This window comes from Corvus cornix, chromosome 2 (genome assembly GCF_000738735.6).
Source record: "Corvus cornix cornix isolate S_Up_H32 chromosome 2, ASM73873v5, whole genome shotgun sequence".
Lineage (NCBI taxonomy): Eukaryota > Metazoa > Chordata > Aves > Passeriformes > Corvidae > Corvus > Corvus cornix.
Genome location: NC_046333.1, coordinates 35,270,944 through 35,288,692, shown reverse-complemented (window position 1 = coordinate 35,288,692; position 17,749 = coordinate 35,270,944). Strand labels below are relative to the sequence as shown.

Genomic DNA, 17,749 nt, shown 5'->3' with positions numbered 1-17,749 from the left:
TATCTCAGAACAGAAAGAAAAAAAACCAGATGAAAAAACATCTGGTTTTGGCAGAAAAGGTATGTTGCTTCCTTAGCTGTAGCAATAGACTTTAGACTTCAAGAAAAACAGGGAACATAAATAAAATACCTTCACTGAATCCTAACCCCAGCATGTCCATCAGCAACTTGACACATCTTGGTTTTTTGGGTCCATGACTTAATCTTGTACCCCAATTCTTCACCTATAAATATTTCCACTACAATGGAAAAGATGTGGCAGACGTGAACTCCTGCAGCTGCTTTTGTATTCCCATTTGAATTCCACTATACTTACCTGAGGTGTTACCTGGAAACCAGCTGTGGTTCAAAACACCAAAAAAATCAAAACAACTTGGAAAATTTTATGAAGTCTGTCAAGTTGTTGCGGTTTTTTTGGAACCACAGCAGTCTATTTTGAGACCAGAACTGCCTTGGTGTTTGACCACAAATGGATGGGAAAGCTTCTCTTTAAAAAACAGCAACACATAATGGAGCTCAAAGACGTGAAATTGTATTTTTGGCATTTGAGAAATGCCAACAATGCTCACTTTTTTTGTTAGTAAAACTCAAATGCTACTCTATTTTAAAAACCCCAAAGACCAAATGGAACAAGGATATTGCATTTCTAATTTTACCTATACCTGTCATCTCTGCATCAGGTACAGATCCTTTGAGGACAGACTCATCCATGTTCTTATTGGTGTTACTCTGACCTTGCTCAAGGTACTGAGAAGGACTATTAGGCCACTGAAGGTTGCTGACAAGTCTTGCTCTCTCTTCCCTCGCAGTAGGATCATCCCAAATGATCTGCTCACTCTGGGATGGCTCTGTGTTTATATCTGCCAGTGCCTGGCGGGATTGCCTAAGGGGAAAAAACCACAGATACCTTACATACTCATTTCACAGAAGACTTCCATTCCAGAAGGCAATGTGTTAATTATCACATCAACTGCAGCACCCAAGTGACCTCATTATTAGAAACTATGTCTGGGAAAGGGGAAAACTTCAGTATAAAAGCTATTCTAGCATCCTGGCTTTATGAATCTAAGTGTCAGCATATCTGAAAAAAGGCACTCAAAATACCAGATATTTTTATTATATGCATATTAATAAGTTATTACAAAATCAGAGTACCTTACTCTTTATTAAGCCTATTTATTTGCAAATAAGCACCAAGCTAAATGAATAATTTTTGCAAGGGTTCCATTACTTTCTTACTGCACATCAGTGTTGATGGAGATCAAATCCTATTCTCCATTTGAAGAGAAAAGAAAAATAAAAGAGAAGAAACATTCACAGAGGTGCTTTGCAGTAATACCTACTACTTCTTTATGACCTATGTAAGCATTCATAAATACTTTCTTCAAAATCTGTAAGAACATGAAGGAATCTGAAGAGACAGAAAATAAGCCAGTTCAAAAACCAAACATTAAAACCAATCATACTAATTTGTTTTTTTTAAAAAAAACAAAAGATACCCACTATGGACTAAGACAACACTCTGACTTTACATAGCACATCCAGTTAAAGATTCTGAATTGCAAAAGAAGCAACTTAAGCACATCAGTAGAAACAGACAACACATCTGAAAACCCTGGAGACCTATTCATGTTTCAATGAATGTCTAAATGCACGCAAGGACAAAACAAGATACATTTAAATACAAATCGATACCTTAGAGCTTCCAAGACCCTGCTGCGGCCATTTCGCACAGAGCGTGCGCTATCAGGAGTGGCTGGAGAACCATCAAAGCTGCTCCTGGAAAGGGATCCTCTTTGCCCTTGTGGTTTCACTAGTGATGTGGCAGACATGAGCTCCTGCAGCTGCCTTTGGAAATCCTCCCTCATTTCTAGTGCTTGGGTTAAAACTTAAGAGAAGAAACAAAACTTATAATATCACAACTCTCATACTGTAACAAGTGAAAAGTGAACAACTGCTCACTGTTTCAGTGAAAACTGAAATTCCAGTCAACCTCCCTCCTCCACCAGGACAAAGACTATACATTAAAAAGAGAAAAAGTACTTGGGTAAGAGTGTCTAGGAAAACTATACATGCCCCAAGTCACCTATTTTTAGACACAAGGAGAAATCTCCATTTGGCTCACTTCTGAATTTCCTCACACAATCTAACTTAGATCCACAACTCTTCCATAACACATTTATTTACATAACTTATACTCCAAAACAACAATCTGTCACATTAAGGACAAACTTCAGTGTTTTAAAAACAAAGAAATGGCAATTAAGTATCCTCCAGTGAATGATCATGATTTTCTTGTGGGCTGTCAAGATCTTTAAAATAGAGAGGAAAACCCTTTCCTGGCATCCAGCAGCAATAAAAGCTAGCTGTACTTGACCAGTATATAAATATGCTACCTAAAGTTTCCCGATCTTAACATTCAGCACCTGGAACTGCAAAGACTCATATTGATAGTTTGATATTCCATAAATAATATGAAAACAGTGATTTACATTTACCTCCTTTGGATTCACTTGCTACAGCTTGTTCTTCCCCTATAGCAACCATTTCCTTTATCTGGTCAGTAGTTACATCATCATCAGCATCATCTTCATCCACTGGAATAATCTAAAACCAATGAAGACAAGTAGATTCCACAAAAAACATTCTTTTATTCTTTTTAACCATGTCTGACACTTGTATAAATTCTGAAGATTATTATTCTTGCCTTAGAGTAAATCTAACCTTTCTGCTACTGCAATGACAGTAGAACAGTAACATGGGTGACAACTCCTAGTCTGCAGGCTTAATGTCTATTAAAGCAAGTTCACACCTTGGCTCTCATTACCTAAAAGAAAAGACATCTATCTTTTCAAATTTGGAAAGCAAATCCTGAAATGCCTGTGTTTTCCTCCATCGCCCTAGAAGATGAATATTACAAATGCAGAAAAACCTTAAGGAACATCTGCAATAGCTGCTATTAATCACTAGCTAAGCCTGATTCAGTACTTATTCATTACTGAATAAGTATTAATGTTTTTATTAATACGTCAATATAACTACTAGCTGAATCCAAATCACCCCATGGAACACACATTCCTATCACACATCATACCTCATTTTCCTCTGCTGGTTTTCCAGTTGAAAGAGGTTTACTGGAGCAGGAGGAGAACCTGATGTCTTGCACTGCACTGATGTCCAAGCTCATTTTGGGATTGTAAGTGTGAGGAAAGAGAGATTCAGGAAGCCGTTTATATTCTCGGGCACTCTGTAGGAACATCAGTTAATAAGAGGAAGATGAGGGAGTGATTGAGATAAAAGAAGTTTCACACCTAAATATAGGAAAAGTACAACAGAAACACTGTCAAAAAAAGTACTTCGCACAAGGGGAAAAAGGTGGTTGCCATTCTGGGAAAAAAGTAGCAGAAGCGTTCAGTGGAAGAAAATTCATTTCTCCTCCTGGAAAAAAAGGTAAATGTATATCAGTGAAAAGAGATCACTCAATTTATTAATTCAAAGTGGGATGCAAAACATTATTCCTCATATATGTTTAGTATAAATGCATACAGATAATCCACTGTCATAGAAGTGGTTTTAAGCGTCTATTTCCCTTTACTTTTAAATAGAGAACAAAACAAGCTTCATACCTCTAAAAGCCAGTGCTCTGAAACAATATGTATACCCCGTTCTTTAACAGATTTGTACTCTTTATTGTTATCATTCTGTCCTCCCTTATAGATGAAGTGTGTTACTGTTTCATCAAAGCACCATCTGGAAAAGAGAACAAAATACAACTTGAAGATGAAATTTCTATCAAAAAGTATCATAAATCCAGCTCAAAAATTGTCCTGTCTCTTATTCAAGTTAAAGTAGTTTTGCCTATTTTGTTATGCCTCAATAAACAATGAGAAAAGAAAGTGGGTTCTTTGCCAGAAAAGACAGCATTCAGTTTCATGATAGAACAATTTCAAACTGCTTTGAAAGCATTCCTGAGGAAAATAAACTAAATAGGATAAACATATGGAAACATATGGAAAGGAGGGGTTTTGCCTCAGGATTTGTTTTGTTTTTATTTAAGTGAGTGGAATTTTAAATCAGTTTCTGAAAAGAATGTGTGATCCCAGATAAGAGCTTTTTCTTTTGTTGTCATATTGAGCTGCAAGTGAAATACTGATCCTTGAAGCTCAAAATAAACAAAATGAGGACTGTTAGTTTTTAAACTGATAAAAACAAGTACTTGCTATCTAATCCAAGTATCTTCAGCATTTCTAAGCTACTATCAAACATAAGGGCAACTTCCTTCACACCATGAATAATAATACTTATATAAGTCAGTAACAAAACACATAAATCAGATTTAGTGGAAGCAGAAATCTGACTAAATCACAAATGTTAGTTGGTAGTTTCCCTTCATGACAACCTATTTTTCCTAAGCTTTTCTAAGAACACTGACATCTCACTGACTTGAGATGCTTCAAATCTAGAAAATAATTTGTTTTGAGACAGAGAGAAACACACACAAATTCACATCAGATTCAAAATGTAAAATATAAAGCAAATGTTAAACCATCCAAAATCTAAACTTCTTCAAAACAAAGGAAAAAAAAACCCAAAAAACAAACTGCAGTTCAAGAAGACTTCTGGACAAACATTATGAAGAATACAGGGACTGGGGACGTGGCAGGGAAAGATGGCCTCGTTCCACATCACGAGTGCATGACTGCTGTTTAAGATGGTGCAATCTAATGTTTAGCGATAGCAAAAGGCGTATTAGGATGCAAAGACTTGTAGTTATTTGAAGCCATTTGTATTGGCTGGTACCTGTAGTCTGCTCCAAGAGAAGCTGCTACTGCATTCAGCTCCCTTTGCCTCTTACTAAGTTTTTTACTAACATATATAACAGCATCAGCTAGAGGCTTGGGCTCTTCTTCCTGGTCAAGCAGCAGGGATAAAAACAGGAGAGTCATGACTGGAAGGCTTCTGTATCAATAACAAAAATATTTTAATATTTAGTGAAGCATGTAGTAAAATACACAGTGACAAGAAAGGTAAGATAAACACACTCCCTCTATTTCTGATGCTCCCCTACTCATGCTCAAAATCCAGCATTATTAACATACCATGCACTAGGAATGTCAAGACAAAAGATTCATTCTCAACCAGTCTCCCTAGAACAGAGTCTGCTCCTTTCATCACAGGCTGAACACTGAAATTAGGGAATTATCAAACCTGACACTACTGAAGTATTTCACTGTAGAGGAGTGAGACAAGTAAGACTAAGGAGCTACAAAATAAGAAGTAGTAGCCTTCCCTTTCCAGAGCTCATTAGCTTTCTTGACCCTCCTCAAAAGTAAACAGTGCACTAACATAGCAAGCAATGCATAAATGCTCCCTTTCCTCCTACACCCTTTTGTTTTCTCTCATTTTTTTTCTCCTATTAAGCACCAGAGCAGCACCTTCGAGAGGAAGGCATGAAAAGAAGACACATGCATTAATAAAGAACTCCAAACTGTAGTCCAAGACAAAATATCTAACCCTGTTCAGCTGGAACCTGAGAATTTCTTAAGTGTGGTATCTCACCCCAACACTACAAAATCTAAATTGGTACATGTTTATATGCCATGTTACTTAGCAACTGCTTATTCTTCAAGACTGTAGTACAGACAGTAGAAAAAGGTTTTAAAATTCTTTGCCTTCCATGAGGAAATTCTTCTATATTACCTTCCTTTAACTGTCATTGAAGAACACATAATCACATGAATTTGTATTCAAACAGATCACAAATAACAATTCACAAATTCCTTTGTAACTTACATCACAAAAGATAAAGCTTTTTCCTAATCAAACCTATGCTCCAGCAACTAAACCCCCAAATTTCCTACCACTTCTGGCTGTGCAGCAGCCAATTGAGGGCTGGCAGAAAGAGCTGCTGCCTGTGCTGTGCTGCTTGCCAGAGCCAGTTTCAAGTTTCTGCCGATGACTTCAGAGAGAGGCGTACTCAGTTTCCTGGTTTTTTGTTCAGGACCTCTAGGAGTTTCCAAAGCTTCCAGAGCATCCTACCAAAAAAGAAAGAAGAAACTGACTGGCTTTCATGAACACCTCACAAAATTCTCACTCAAGTGCTTAGTTTTACAAATACAGTAAGAGTTCATACTCCTAAACCAGGACAGCAAACTACAGGAGCAGCTACCAAGTGCAACTGTAATACCACTGCACAAAAGCTGTACAAGACAAACCTAATCTTGGAGTCTGTTTAAGCAAAAAAAGAAGACAAGAGATTCTCTGACGAGATTCTCTCTGTTCACTGCCATCACTGAGAATTGCCCTCAGTGGAAAAGCCAGTGACCAAACACAGGTATTCCTAACCCCAACCAATTACTTTCATTGTACTTACACCTTGCCCCACAGGAGATGCACGAGTATGTGATTCTATCTGCACCTTTAAAATACCATTTCACACTGTCCTTTTTTATACAAAAAGAGAAATTTTGGTCTAGAATATATTGCTTTTGAAAATCATCAGAGCTTTTTCCTCATGAATCAGAACTATCTAAAGAGAACATTGGCTTCTTCTACATTTGCAACACGTTTTGTCCTATTGTGGGCAAAGGGATTAATAAACAGAAAACCCCCCACAACAGAACAGACAACCCACAAGCAACGCCCCAAAACACCTAACACTGCAGGAATTCAATGCATTGACCTTTCAGTTAAGGCCTTGAAAATTAAAAACTAACCCAAAGCCTACCAAAGCACACCTGAGACATTCAAGAGCTCTTCCAGTACAGATACTCTTTAAGTGTCAGGGGGGGTTTTTTGCTGGTTTCTCCAGCCTTTTGTGGCCTTCAGAATAAGACACTGAACCCAAAACCCCAACACATTTTTCAGCTTGCAACAATAGCTTTGTAACTGCTCTAAAGCTATTACATTAGAACATGTCATCAAAGCAGCATTTCATCAGAAAATGCAAACACTTGTTTCCAAATACCTGGAGCAATTTTAAGGTGTCTTGTTATTATCAGTCTTTAGGTGCAAAGAACACCGACTGGATGCTGTCTGAGGTGTAGGACACACAAGCATATGATGCAATAAGCACAAAGAAGCTTTGTTAAGGACATTACAGCACTTTCTAGTCAATAAATTTAGTCCACAGGTCATTAAGTAAACTATATAAATAAAGGAGCCAGTTTTCCTGGCTTTATTCAAAAGGGAAAGTCTGTATATGAACAGCATAAAAATGGGTAAAAACACAGGTTTCTGTGCTGCTTTTAAGTTTATGCACATCTTAAACAGTAGTGGCCACACAGACTAAAAGCTTTGCAGTAATCACCTTTACATCAAAAGAAGGCTTGAACAACTTGTCTTTGGAAAGAAACTTTGATGGTGTATCAAGATGTAAAGATGGCTCTTTCTGGAGCGGTCCCCCTTGTGCAACAGGGGTTGTCTTCCCAGTATGATGAGAGATTACAGCTTGGAAAGCTTTACTCTGGAACCTGTTGATATCAAGGGGGGTCACAGCTCCTTTTTTTCCAGCTTCAAGGAGATGAGTAGGTTCTGAATCGGGAGATTTAACAGTTGCTGGTGTTTTGCTAAGCTGGGTAATGAAACTCCCTGTATTTTTAAAAGAAACAAAGAAAACTTAAGGAAGCACACTGTTCTTTTGAACACAGACCCCACATACTCTTATTTAAACAACAACCATGAAGAACTGAACAGAGGGGCATCAAATCATTGCAGACTAACAAGTCTGAAGTCCTAACGTGGATCTGTCATTAATTCCCATGCAAGCTACAGAGCAGCATATGTGCCAAAAAGGACAAAGCTGAGACACTGAGCTTGAATCCAACTGACTGATAACCACAAGACCCCACTGGCTTCACCAGATTTACAGCAAACACATGGTATCACTTCTGTAATCACAACTCAACACCAGGAAAAAATACGGTTGCACATGCAACCTGGTCTAATGGAAGGTGTCTTGGTCCATGGGCAAGGATCTTTAAGGTCCCTTCAAATTAAACCAATCTACAATTCTATGTTAATATTTGGAAAAATATCCTTTAGCTCTAATACTTTGAAGGTGTTAGGAAAAAAATCTCATCATACCTGCTTTCTTTATCATGAACAAACACTACAATGACACAATCATATTCCTAAACTTGCTAAGAACCAACCTTCAGCCTCTACATTTTCAACCAAGAACTTGCTTTCATCTGCTCTCTTTCCTGTCCTTGCAGACTGCAAAAGCCAAGCTACAGTGACTGCTGGCAAATTCCACTTCTTTGCAGCTTCATACTTGGAGCCGTTCGGTTCTCTCACCACAAGATGGGTGCTGGCAAACATTCCTTTTTTTGCGCTGGCTTTCCGCACAAAGAATTCTTGGACTCTGCAATTAGATTGATAAAACACTCGTTTAGTCATAAACAACATTATTCTAGGGTACATTTATACAATTATAAAATGTATTCTTGCAACAGAAAAAGAAGCAATAGAATTGATACCTAAGGCCACCCATTTAGCACTTTACAGCCTAACCTACAGAAAAGAAAAAAAAAAACCAAAGAAACCCCACCTCCCCCAAAGAAACCCCAAAACAACAACAAAAACAAGTTACACAGTAATGCTTTGCTTCTACCAGCACTGAAAACAATATTTCTTATACTCCAGCAATCTTTACATATCCCATTTTCAAATCATACACTGGGCCTAACATTCTTCAGCAAGATGAATGGAACAGGCTTGCTTCCCTTCCGGAGTCAAGCATCATTTCCAAATGAACAACAGGTTTTTTTATATTACGGTTTTTCTCTTACTATCAAGGACACAGTGTTGCAAAAAGATGGCAGGACTGAGAACTCACCAAGAATTTAGTCCAGATAGGCTACAAACCAGATCAAATGATACTCCAAGCTAGACAATTTTGCCATGTCGTGACTAAATGCATTTTTCTTAAAGTTTTTCAAAGATCTTGATGAACTCTAAGTAAATAGGGCACCATTTCTAAGGAGCTGGGATGGTGAATGGGGTTCACCATGGTTACGAGGCTGAGCCAGATGGTACTGAAGAAGAACAGTGGTCCTTCCCTAGATAATCAAAGGGCATCTTGGAGGCCACACCAGAAAACCTGACTTTCATTGATTGATTCAAGAGCAGAATAAAAAGTTGCTGAGACTCAGTTATTGGAAAATAAGAGACTGAGCATATTCTGGTAGAAATCAGACTGTGTGAGTACTGATTATATTTCCTTAAAGGAGAGGAAAATAGAAGAACTATATAATGATGTCTCATTTCAGCACCAGGTTTTGTAAATGAATGGAATTCAAAAGAGCTTTAACTCCAATATTGTACAAAAGAAATGAAATGCATAATAGCAGCACATTGGCTCTTTAAGAACAGGAAGAAACAGTAACAGGAGATATACCTGGCTCCCAGCACTCCTGCCAGATAAACAAGGGAGTCTCTCTCGGCACCGATGAACTGGCTAAAAGAAAGAACACAATCTTCCAGAGGGGTAGCTCCTTCCATTACCAGGACTGGTGTGAAGAGAGGATTGGATCGGATGTCTAAAAGGACTTGCTGTTCCACGCATGTTATCTTCAAGAAGATGAAAGAGAGAAAAACGTAAATCAAGGCTACAACAGCATTTATGAACTCAACAATGAGCAATCCTGCTTCCATCATTACACCTGAGACAAATTGTTCCCCATTGGATCAGACAAATTCTTTTTTAGACCACGTCAGTTTTGTCAAGTTTGACATAATGAGGCATTATTCAGAACTTTTCTGTTACTGAAGTTCCAACCCCAGAGATTCCCATAAAACTGGAGGTTTCCAGTTCAGTGCATGATCTGAGGATCTGTATAGATTTACTTCACAGGGAGTTACTGAATACTGAAAGTTACTAACAGCTGGTAGTCTATATCATGTGCCTGCTCTTGACAAATATCCTTGGTATTCTTTGACTTTTAAGCTATAAAGGTGACTTGCTCTTCTGCCACAAATTTAAAAAAAGCTATAAAAAGCATGAAAGAAACGAAAATATCAAATTAAATCATTGTTAGTCAACTAGCTCCTTCTAGAGTTCATCATTTAGAAACAATGCTGTCAGACCTCATATAAGCCTGGGTCATGACAATGAAGTCCTACTCAAAAATCCTGTAGAAAATGAAGTGAAACAGATAGGACATCCTAAAGTTGCAGAGGCTTTTAATGCAGGCTTTCGTTCAGTACATCTCAAATGAAATGAGGCTAATATCTCAGTATCTTCCTTATATTTAAGCCATCAATAACTGCATTCTGACAAGACAAATTTCTAATACAGATACTTTTTATTTGGGAATTGAAAAAGTGTAACTCCCTTACCAGCCATGTATTTGTGACAACGTCACCAACAGTTGCCTTCACTGTGCACCCTAATAAAGGTACCACAGCATAGTCTGCAATGGTTCTGCTTTGCAGTGGCAGAACTTCCCCGGCATTGTCCTTTATAATATCTGCAATGCAGGACTCATCCTCTTCATCAAAACCCAGAAGAAGAAATCTCTTTCTGAAAAATAAGCCTCCTTCAGCCAGTGCAGAAGACTCTGCCAAAGACCCATTACAGACAGAAGGCTGATTCTCTCCTTGAGCAGTCAAGTTAGTAACATCACTGAAGGTTCTGGATGTTAGTTTTTCAACTTCATCTGAAACGGTAAAGAAAAATAAAAAAGAAACAAGCGTAATAATTGTTTGACAAGAACATCAACGACAACTCAAAACAGTTTCATGAAGAAATCACAGTATTGTGCTGTTTTCAGCCAGGTTTTAGTTCAAAACGGTTCTATATAGGCCTATTTAAATTTGAATTCTAAAACACAAAGTAGAAGTTAACATACTAGATACAGGTAAATTTTTAATAAGCAAATTCTGCAAGCTCAAATGCTAATTATGAGCAGTTAAACTTTCTACAGTATGCTGAGCCTAGAACATACCTAGTGTAGGATAGTTATTTACATATTGAGAGAGGAAGTCATCTTCAGCAGCTTTCTGGTGCTTTACCATGTTCACAGCATCTTTCTTCAAGAGACTGGTTTTTTTGGGAAAAATTGACTTCATTCCAGGTTGTTCCAAAATTGGATTCTCTAACAGCTGGTAGTTTAGAGGGATATAGTGCTCCACTGGACAGAGACAACCTTTACCAAATGACTCCAGCAACCATTTTGCTGTCACTATATGAGGCCTATAAAATAAAATGTTATAGAAACAAGTTACAGCAGGTTTCAGACCTGTGAATCTTCTTTCCTCCTCCAAAAATACCAGTATATACACACACATGCACAAAGTCTGTAACACTAATACTGAGCAAGCTTTGGGCAATTTACAACCCTTAAGAGACTTTTTAATTCTTTCAGTCCGAGAACAGAGTATTTCATAATTATTTTCTATAACATAAATTACATCTGCCACTGCTGCATTGCCAAGTTCTTCCTCCTCAATGTACTAACAAATATATGTTAACACCTCTTTTCACCAATAAGAACACTTGCTTTTCTACTCACTGAGGTCACTCGTAGCTACCCAAAGACAGTACTGGAAAGCACACGAGGATATACATATGACCACTAGCTTTAAGTCTTCTCATTTAACTCAAGAACTGGAATCAATATCAATATGTGATTCCAAAGAATCATACAGTAGTTTGGAAGGAAACTTAAAGATGATCTAGTTCCAACCCCTCTGCCATGAACAGGGGACACCTGCCACTAGACCAGGTTGCTCTAAGCTCCATCCAACCTGGCCTTGAACACTTACAAGGATGGGGCACGACAGCTTCTCTGGACAACCAGAGAAGCCTCACCACCCTCACAGCAAAGAATTTCTTTCTAATATCCAATCTAGACCTCTGCTCTTTCAGTTTAAGGCTATTCCTCCTTGCCCTGTCTCTATATGTCCTTGCCAAAAGTCCTTATCCACTTCTCTTGTAGGCTCCCTTCAGGTACTGGATGGCCACAATTTGGTCACCCCAAAGCCTTCTCAACCTAATCCTCTCAGCCTTTCCTCGTAGGAGAGGTGCTCCATCCCTTTGACCATCTTGGTGGCCCTCCCCTGAACTCACTCCAACAGGTTGATATATTTTCTGTGCTGGGGACCCCAAAGGTGGTGGCAGAAAGAAAACAAGGTGTAACTAGACCTTAAGCAATATAGTTATCACAACCTGTGAGCCGTTTTGTCCAAAAAGTGTTTCAGCTCATCATTATTTTCCCCCAGAATGACATGAGTAACATCTTCATTAAGTTGATTAAATCGAACACCACCACCACAATTAATAAGCCTTCTCATCTTGTCCAACTTCCTGCCACTGAAGCCACAGAGATAGATCTACGAAGAGAACAGAGTAACACACAAAGCCGCAAAAATGTAAAAAAAAAAATTTAAAAAAATAGAATGTTTTCATATAATTTGTTTCAACTGCTGCAGAACACAGAGAGTAGTGCTGCAGCTTGAGAAGAAGCAAAAAAGTTAAGCATTTATAAATGGATTAATTTATCTTTGCAAATTAATCTAGCATAGCTTCAATGTTTACTAAAGGAGTGAACCCCCAAAATCGCATAAACAAAAAAACCCCCCAAATAAACCCACACACTAATTCTAGAACCCATTCACTCTAGTGTTTGAATACAGATGCCTATGAATATAAAATTTTATATTTCTACTACATATTTAATACAGTTATACACACACACATAGACACACACAAGCTACAGCATGTGGAGATATCTAATATTCGTTGTTGACCACGGAAACAATTTACTCAAGCAGAAAGTGCCAGTGTTTCAACATAGTTGCTTTCACTTGTTAAAATGGAACATTTCAAAGTATACATTGTTAAACATACTCGACACCCATCTAACAAATCTTCAGGGGCTTGAAAAGAACTTATGTCCAAGTTTTCCAGCTCATCAGGAAGAGGATCCAGTCTGCTGCTCATAGCTGAACTACATGCAGTTTCATTAACACCGCTTAAATTGATATTGGAAATGTGGCTGACGTCCGAAAGGGTATGATCTTTAAATAAAGTTAAAAATAAAAAAGAGGCATTAGACTTGGCTCAGCTCTCTCTGCTGCTTCATTAAAGAAAATACAAACCTACCACTTATGATTTTGTGGTGCTGTAAAAAAATGTAAAGTCTGAAGTATGAAAAATACTAGGTAAGTAAAACCTTTGTTTTCTTCACACACAGATTGAGCATGGTCTTACTCGAAAAAGTGCTTATACCCCTCCTGCTTATTCCCTAAAGGATGACACCAATGACAGCAGCCAATGAGACTTGCTTTCACAGCTTTTATTCTAGTTTTGTGGCCACCTATTAGAAACACTTTTAAAATTAAAAAAGATTCTCTGTAGTAGAGAAATCAATGCAAAACTCTGTAACTTAAAAGAAGTAGGAATCAGTACCAAGTACACACACTAAAGCTGTTTATCTTTCATGCCACCATGCGGGCTTACAAAATACTTTTCTTTTCTGTTACTATCATGGAGTAAGTAAAACCAAGTGTATAATGAAAAAAATAGAAAAATATTATTAAAAACTTCAAAATCAGTATTTTTCCCCCCACCCCCCAAGACTGCTATAAGCTTAAATTCATTACAGACACTTGTTTTAAACTACAAACGTATAAACTATTGTGCTTTTCTAGATATACACCACTGGCTCTCAAGCAGAAAATCATACACCTGATTCAAGTTTACTTTTGTAACAATCATCCACATGTTTCAAGTCTACACATGTTGGAATACTCAATGTGCATAAAAGCAATCTGTTGTGTTTTATGCTTAAGCTGAATCTAGAACCCAAACTGTCAAACCACTGCTGTAAAAGCAAGTACCTTACTCATCTCAAAACAGTTCTTCCTCCTTAATACAAGTATTTCCTATCTTATTTGAACACATTTTAAAATATCTTACTTACTATGAGGCTTGCTGGTGTCATTTGTAGGTGTTGATGTACTGGGTGCATTATGCAGTTTTGATCCAGCCTCTATTCTATACATTGTCTCATCCTGACAGAAGCCTTTCTTGATGCTGTCAGAAAACCACTGCACAGACACACAGTGCACATTCCACTTTCTGGCACATTCATACTTTTGACCTTCCAGATGTAAACAAAATTTAAAAAAAAAATCACAATCATTAAAAGACTAAAGCATTAAACAGTGATTGCTGGAAGATGGCTGGACATTAAGAAATTTATAAATTCAAATAACTGATTTTAATGGACAGATTATGTTTTACTGGACTGTTGATATGCTGTTTATACTCTAAATAAAGTTAGAGTAAAAAAAAATCTCATGGATGGCTAACTCATGGTATGACGAGGCATTAAAGAAACAAAAAAGGGAAAAAGGCTTTAAAGCATTCAAGCACACACAAAAAAAATTCAAAAAGTCCAAGGATATTTCACTGTAGGCAAAGAGAGAGAAATTGGGGAAAAAAAAGAAAACCCTTCCTTTCTTCTCACAATAAAAGTAAAATCCTTTCACCTTCCCAAGAGGAAGGAAAAGGAGCTTTCATTTTATTTTAGTAGGGAGTTTGGAAGACACAAAGAATAATCAGGTAAAAAACATCAAGCCACAATCCAGTTTCAATCACAGTACAAATTAAGTCCTATCCAGCTCTCCCAAAAGAAGATTTTTTTTCCTTTAGCCCCTTCTAGGATTTTCTCTTTTCCCTTCTTTAAATACCATCTATGCCTCTAGCTTTTTTTCCTCTTTTGCTCTCTTTCTCATGTCTTTAGAGCAAAGCAAAGGCACCCTGTGTTACTCTTGCCATCAACAGTGATTCCCTAAACAGAAGCAGTAAGAGCAACACCGAAGCAAACACAGAGGCAGTTCCAGCTCTTGTGCTTACACACATTCACACTACTTCAACTCCAGAAGTGCAAACAGCATTTACTCTGTTAGTTTTACCTTTTGGCTCTTGAACTATGAGGTGAGTGCATTCATTCATCTTGAGCTGCCCCGTGTATTGCCCACCATGCTCAGCAGTGAGGCGCTGGACTTCTTTCCTGTCAGAGCTGCTTAAGCCAGTTACACAGATCGTGCAGCCGAGGAACACAGGACAAGCGTAGTCCTCCATGTTAACATCAGTGTACCTCATTATGCTACAGGAGTGAGATAAAGTAGTTATTTTCCAAGTAAACTCAACTAGGAAAAGAAATTAGTCGGTACATAAGATTTACCAGTCCCCAAAACAAAATCAGTTTTGTTTTTTTCATACCGTTGCTGAGACTTATCCCACAATGTCTTAACCCAAGAGGGAAGCAAAACAGGTTTCTTCAGGGAAGCAGCTACCAAGTATTTCTTGCTGCCAACTTCTCCAGCTATCAGATGAGTCACTGACATGTTGAGGTCTCTGTATATACATCCACCCATCATTTGCACATACTTGTGAACTTCTTCCTGGATGGGCAAAAAAAAATATAGAAAATTATCAGGGGAAAAAAAGAACCTACATGACAGTCATGTTCACCTTAAAAAACCCCCCCAAAATGTGGATTTCAATTGTCCCTGATTTCCCCTAAAAACTGTTCAAAAATACTAAATACATCTATATGGAAGCCATAAAAGCCTAACTGTAGTTTCCATTTTATTTGCACTTACTATAAGTAGAACATAATATACTCCAAATAAAAACATCACTACTATGCTGTATGAGCAAAATTTTGCAGATGGTTGACATTTTAGGTAGTATGAGAAAAGGATATTGGAATAAATATAAAGTAAACACATATAAACATATTTGAGGTGTATTAATATGTGAGCAAACCACACATAGTCTACAAGCTACAGAAGACTTGATGGATCTAGACACAGGCACAAGGAGACTTCTATGCTCTGACTGCTGCCTTAGTAATGAGCCATGCAAAGCAAATGTCAACGACAACCAGCTGAACAATCCATCCCTGGGAAGGCCTTACCCTCACATCCTTCTCCAGGCTGGTACAGGACACCGTGACGTCGGCCATGGTCATGTTGTACACGGGATACTCAGCTCTCGGGACACACCGCTGCGACTGCATGCAGTACAGGACTACCTGTGGTCCAACAATCCTACAGCCAAGCTGCAATAAAATAACAGGAAAAGCACAAAGAAAATATGCAGTGGGTACACTGGCATCAGGAAGGCTTTCCTTGTCCCTGAGTTCTGAGGAAGACAGGGTCCTTGGTCTGTCCTCCCTCTCCTCTAGCATCTCCAGGTAGCTGACAGTTTTCACTTTCAGCTGTGGATTTTCTGTACAATCACTGTAGATTTTCTGGCCTCAGTAAATCAGCCAATGCTATGGCTATGGTCAAAGAATTCCAGCTAGCCTATCTCTGTCCACTAGACAACTCCTGGCAGTCAAACCAAATCACATTTATCAGGAGATAAAAGGTGTAAGAACCATCTTAGGGACTCCAGCAGAACCAGCACCAACCATACCATTTATTTTTCCAAATGTTTGAAAATAATCATTATGGTTTGCTGGTCACCTTCTTCCTTAAATACAGGATGCAGTGAAGTTCCTACTGCTACACTCAGTGCAGGAGAGAACATACAGGATGCAAGTGTGGACACAAGTGCTTCTAAAAATGAAAACAATAGAGCTCAAAGTAAGTTGCTGGGTGACATACCTTTTTGAGGTGACTGAAACCCACGCCTTGGAAAGGATCACAAATGTAAAGTGATTTATCATTTTCTTTTATATTGAGTACTGTTTCTTCTTCAAGGATCTGAAGATGTTCTTCTGACTGGAATTCTTTTATAGACTGCAGGTAAATGATGCATACAACATTTATCTAATTAGCAAGTAATTAATAGAGGCAGTCCTGTGCAAACTCCACAAGTGCATATCCTTGAAACAGGTCACAACAAAGCTACCATGCAAACAGATACTGGCAGAAGAAAGAGCTAAAACATCTCATGGGTGTCCCCCTCATTCCCTTGAGTCTTCACAATATTCTGACTTAAATATTCAGCACAGAAGCCTTCAGGACCTGATCCTGCCACATGGTGCCTTTGGCTCACACTAACCTCCCAAGATGTAAAACGATGCACAGTGTCCTTCTAAAGTTTGTGTTTAGATGAGTGACCACCACATAGGCCTTCCAGGCTACATGTCCCTTCCCTACACGTCACCAGGTTTTCAAATTGAAGCTATTTCGTTAAGTAAGTTCTTCAGCAAAATTGCTCTTACACACTAAACACCCCAGCTATAGAAACAGCTTTATTTCCAGGTGTACACATGTAAGCTAGCCTATTGTATGGCACATGCAGCTAACTCAGCCACAGAAATCACATGGCAATTCACCAAGCTCACATAGGTGACCAAACCCACTTACCTCAAGGGCTTTAGAAAAATACTCCGAGCTCCCGGAAGACTTTATGAACTTCACAAAAAACGGCTCCTTACTACTTCTCATCCTTTAACTAAGAAGCAAAACCCAGTGAGCGCCCTGACATTCCCGCCGCAGCCCGGAACCCCTCTCGCCCTGTCCCTCTTCCCGCCGAGCCACGGGCCCGACGCACCCCACCCGGCCTCGGTGGCGCCGACTTCAAACGGGGACGGAGGGGCGGGGACAGGCCGGCCCCACCAGGAGGCCCCTTCCCCACGGGGCCCAAGGCCCGCACGGAAGGGTGGCCGCTGGGCAGCGGGCGCCCGGCACTCCCGGTCCCCACAGACCCGGCCCCACCGCAGCCGCCCCCGCCCGGCCGCTCACCCGCGCGGGAAAGCGCCGGCGCTGGCACTGCGCAG

General features: G+C 38.9%; 1 protein-coding gene across 4 annotated transcripts in view; it reads right to left on the bottom strand.

The window, feature by feature from the left end:
• TOPBP1 (DNA topoisomerase II binding protein 1) overlaps positions 1 to 17,749 on the bottom strand; it is a 25,993-nt gene extending 8,244 nt beyond the window's left edge. Inside the window, exons 1-21 of one of the 4 annotated variants that reach the window (XM_039549464.1) lie at positions 17,715 to 17,749; positions 17,337 to 17,424; positions 16,629 to 16,763; positions 15,935 to 16,078; positions 15,235 to 15,416; positions 14,925 to 15,118; positions 13,928 to 14,107; positions 12,853 to 13,022; positions 12,172 to 12,335; positions 10,949 to 11,196; positions 10,341 to 10,660; positions 9,400 to 9,572; positions 8,153 to 8,364; positions 7,309 to 7,589; positions 5,861 to 6,034; positions 4,800 to 4,909; positions 3,626 to 3,749; positions 3,094 to 3,246; positions 2,498 to 2,606; positions 1,695 to 1,887; positions 662 to 882 (exon numbers count right to left, since the gene is read on the bottom strand). In XM_039549464.1, the coding sequence (XP_039405398.1) occupies positions 662 to 882; positions 1,695 to 1,887; positions 2,498 to 2,606; positions 3,094 to 3,246; positions 3,626 to 3,749; positions 4,800 to 4,909; positions 5,861 to 6,034; positions 7,309 to 7,589; positions 8,153 to 8,364; positions 9,400 to 9,572; positions 10,341 to 10,660; positions 10,949 to 11,196; positions 12,172 to 12,335; positions 12,853 to 13,022; positions 13,928 to 14,107; positions 14,925 to 15,118; positions 15,235 to 15,416; positions 15,935 to 16,078; positions 16,629 to 16,763; positions 17,337 to 17,417 (3,568 nt within the window). In that variant the 5' untranslated portion in view covers positions 17,418 to 17,424; positions 17,715 to 17,749. The other 3 variants (XR_005601485.1, XM_010398840.4, XM_010398839.4) reach the window with 3 other exon arrangements.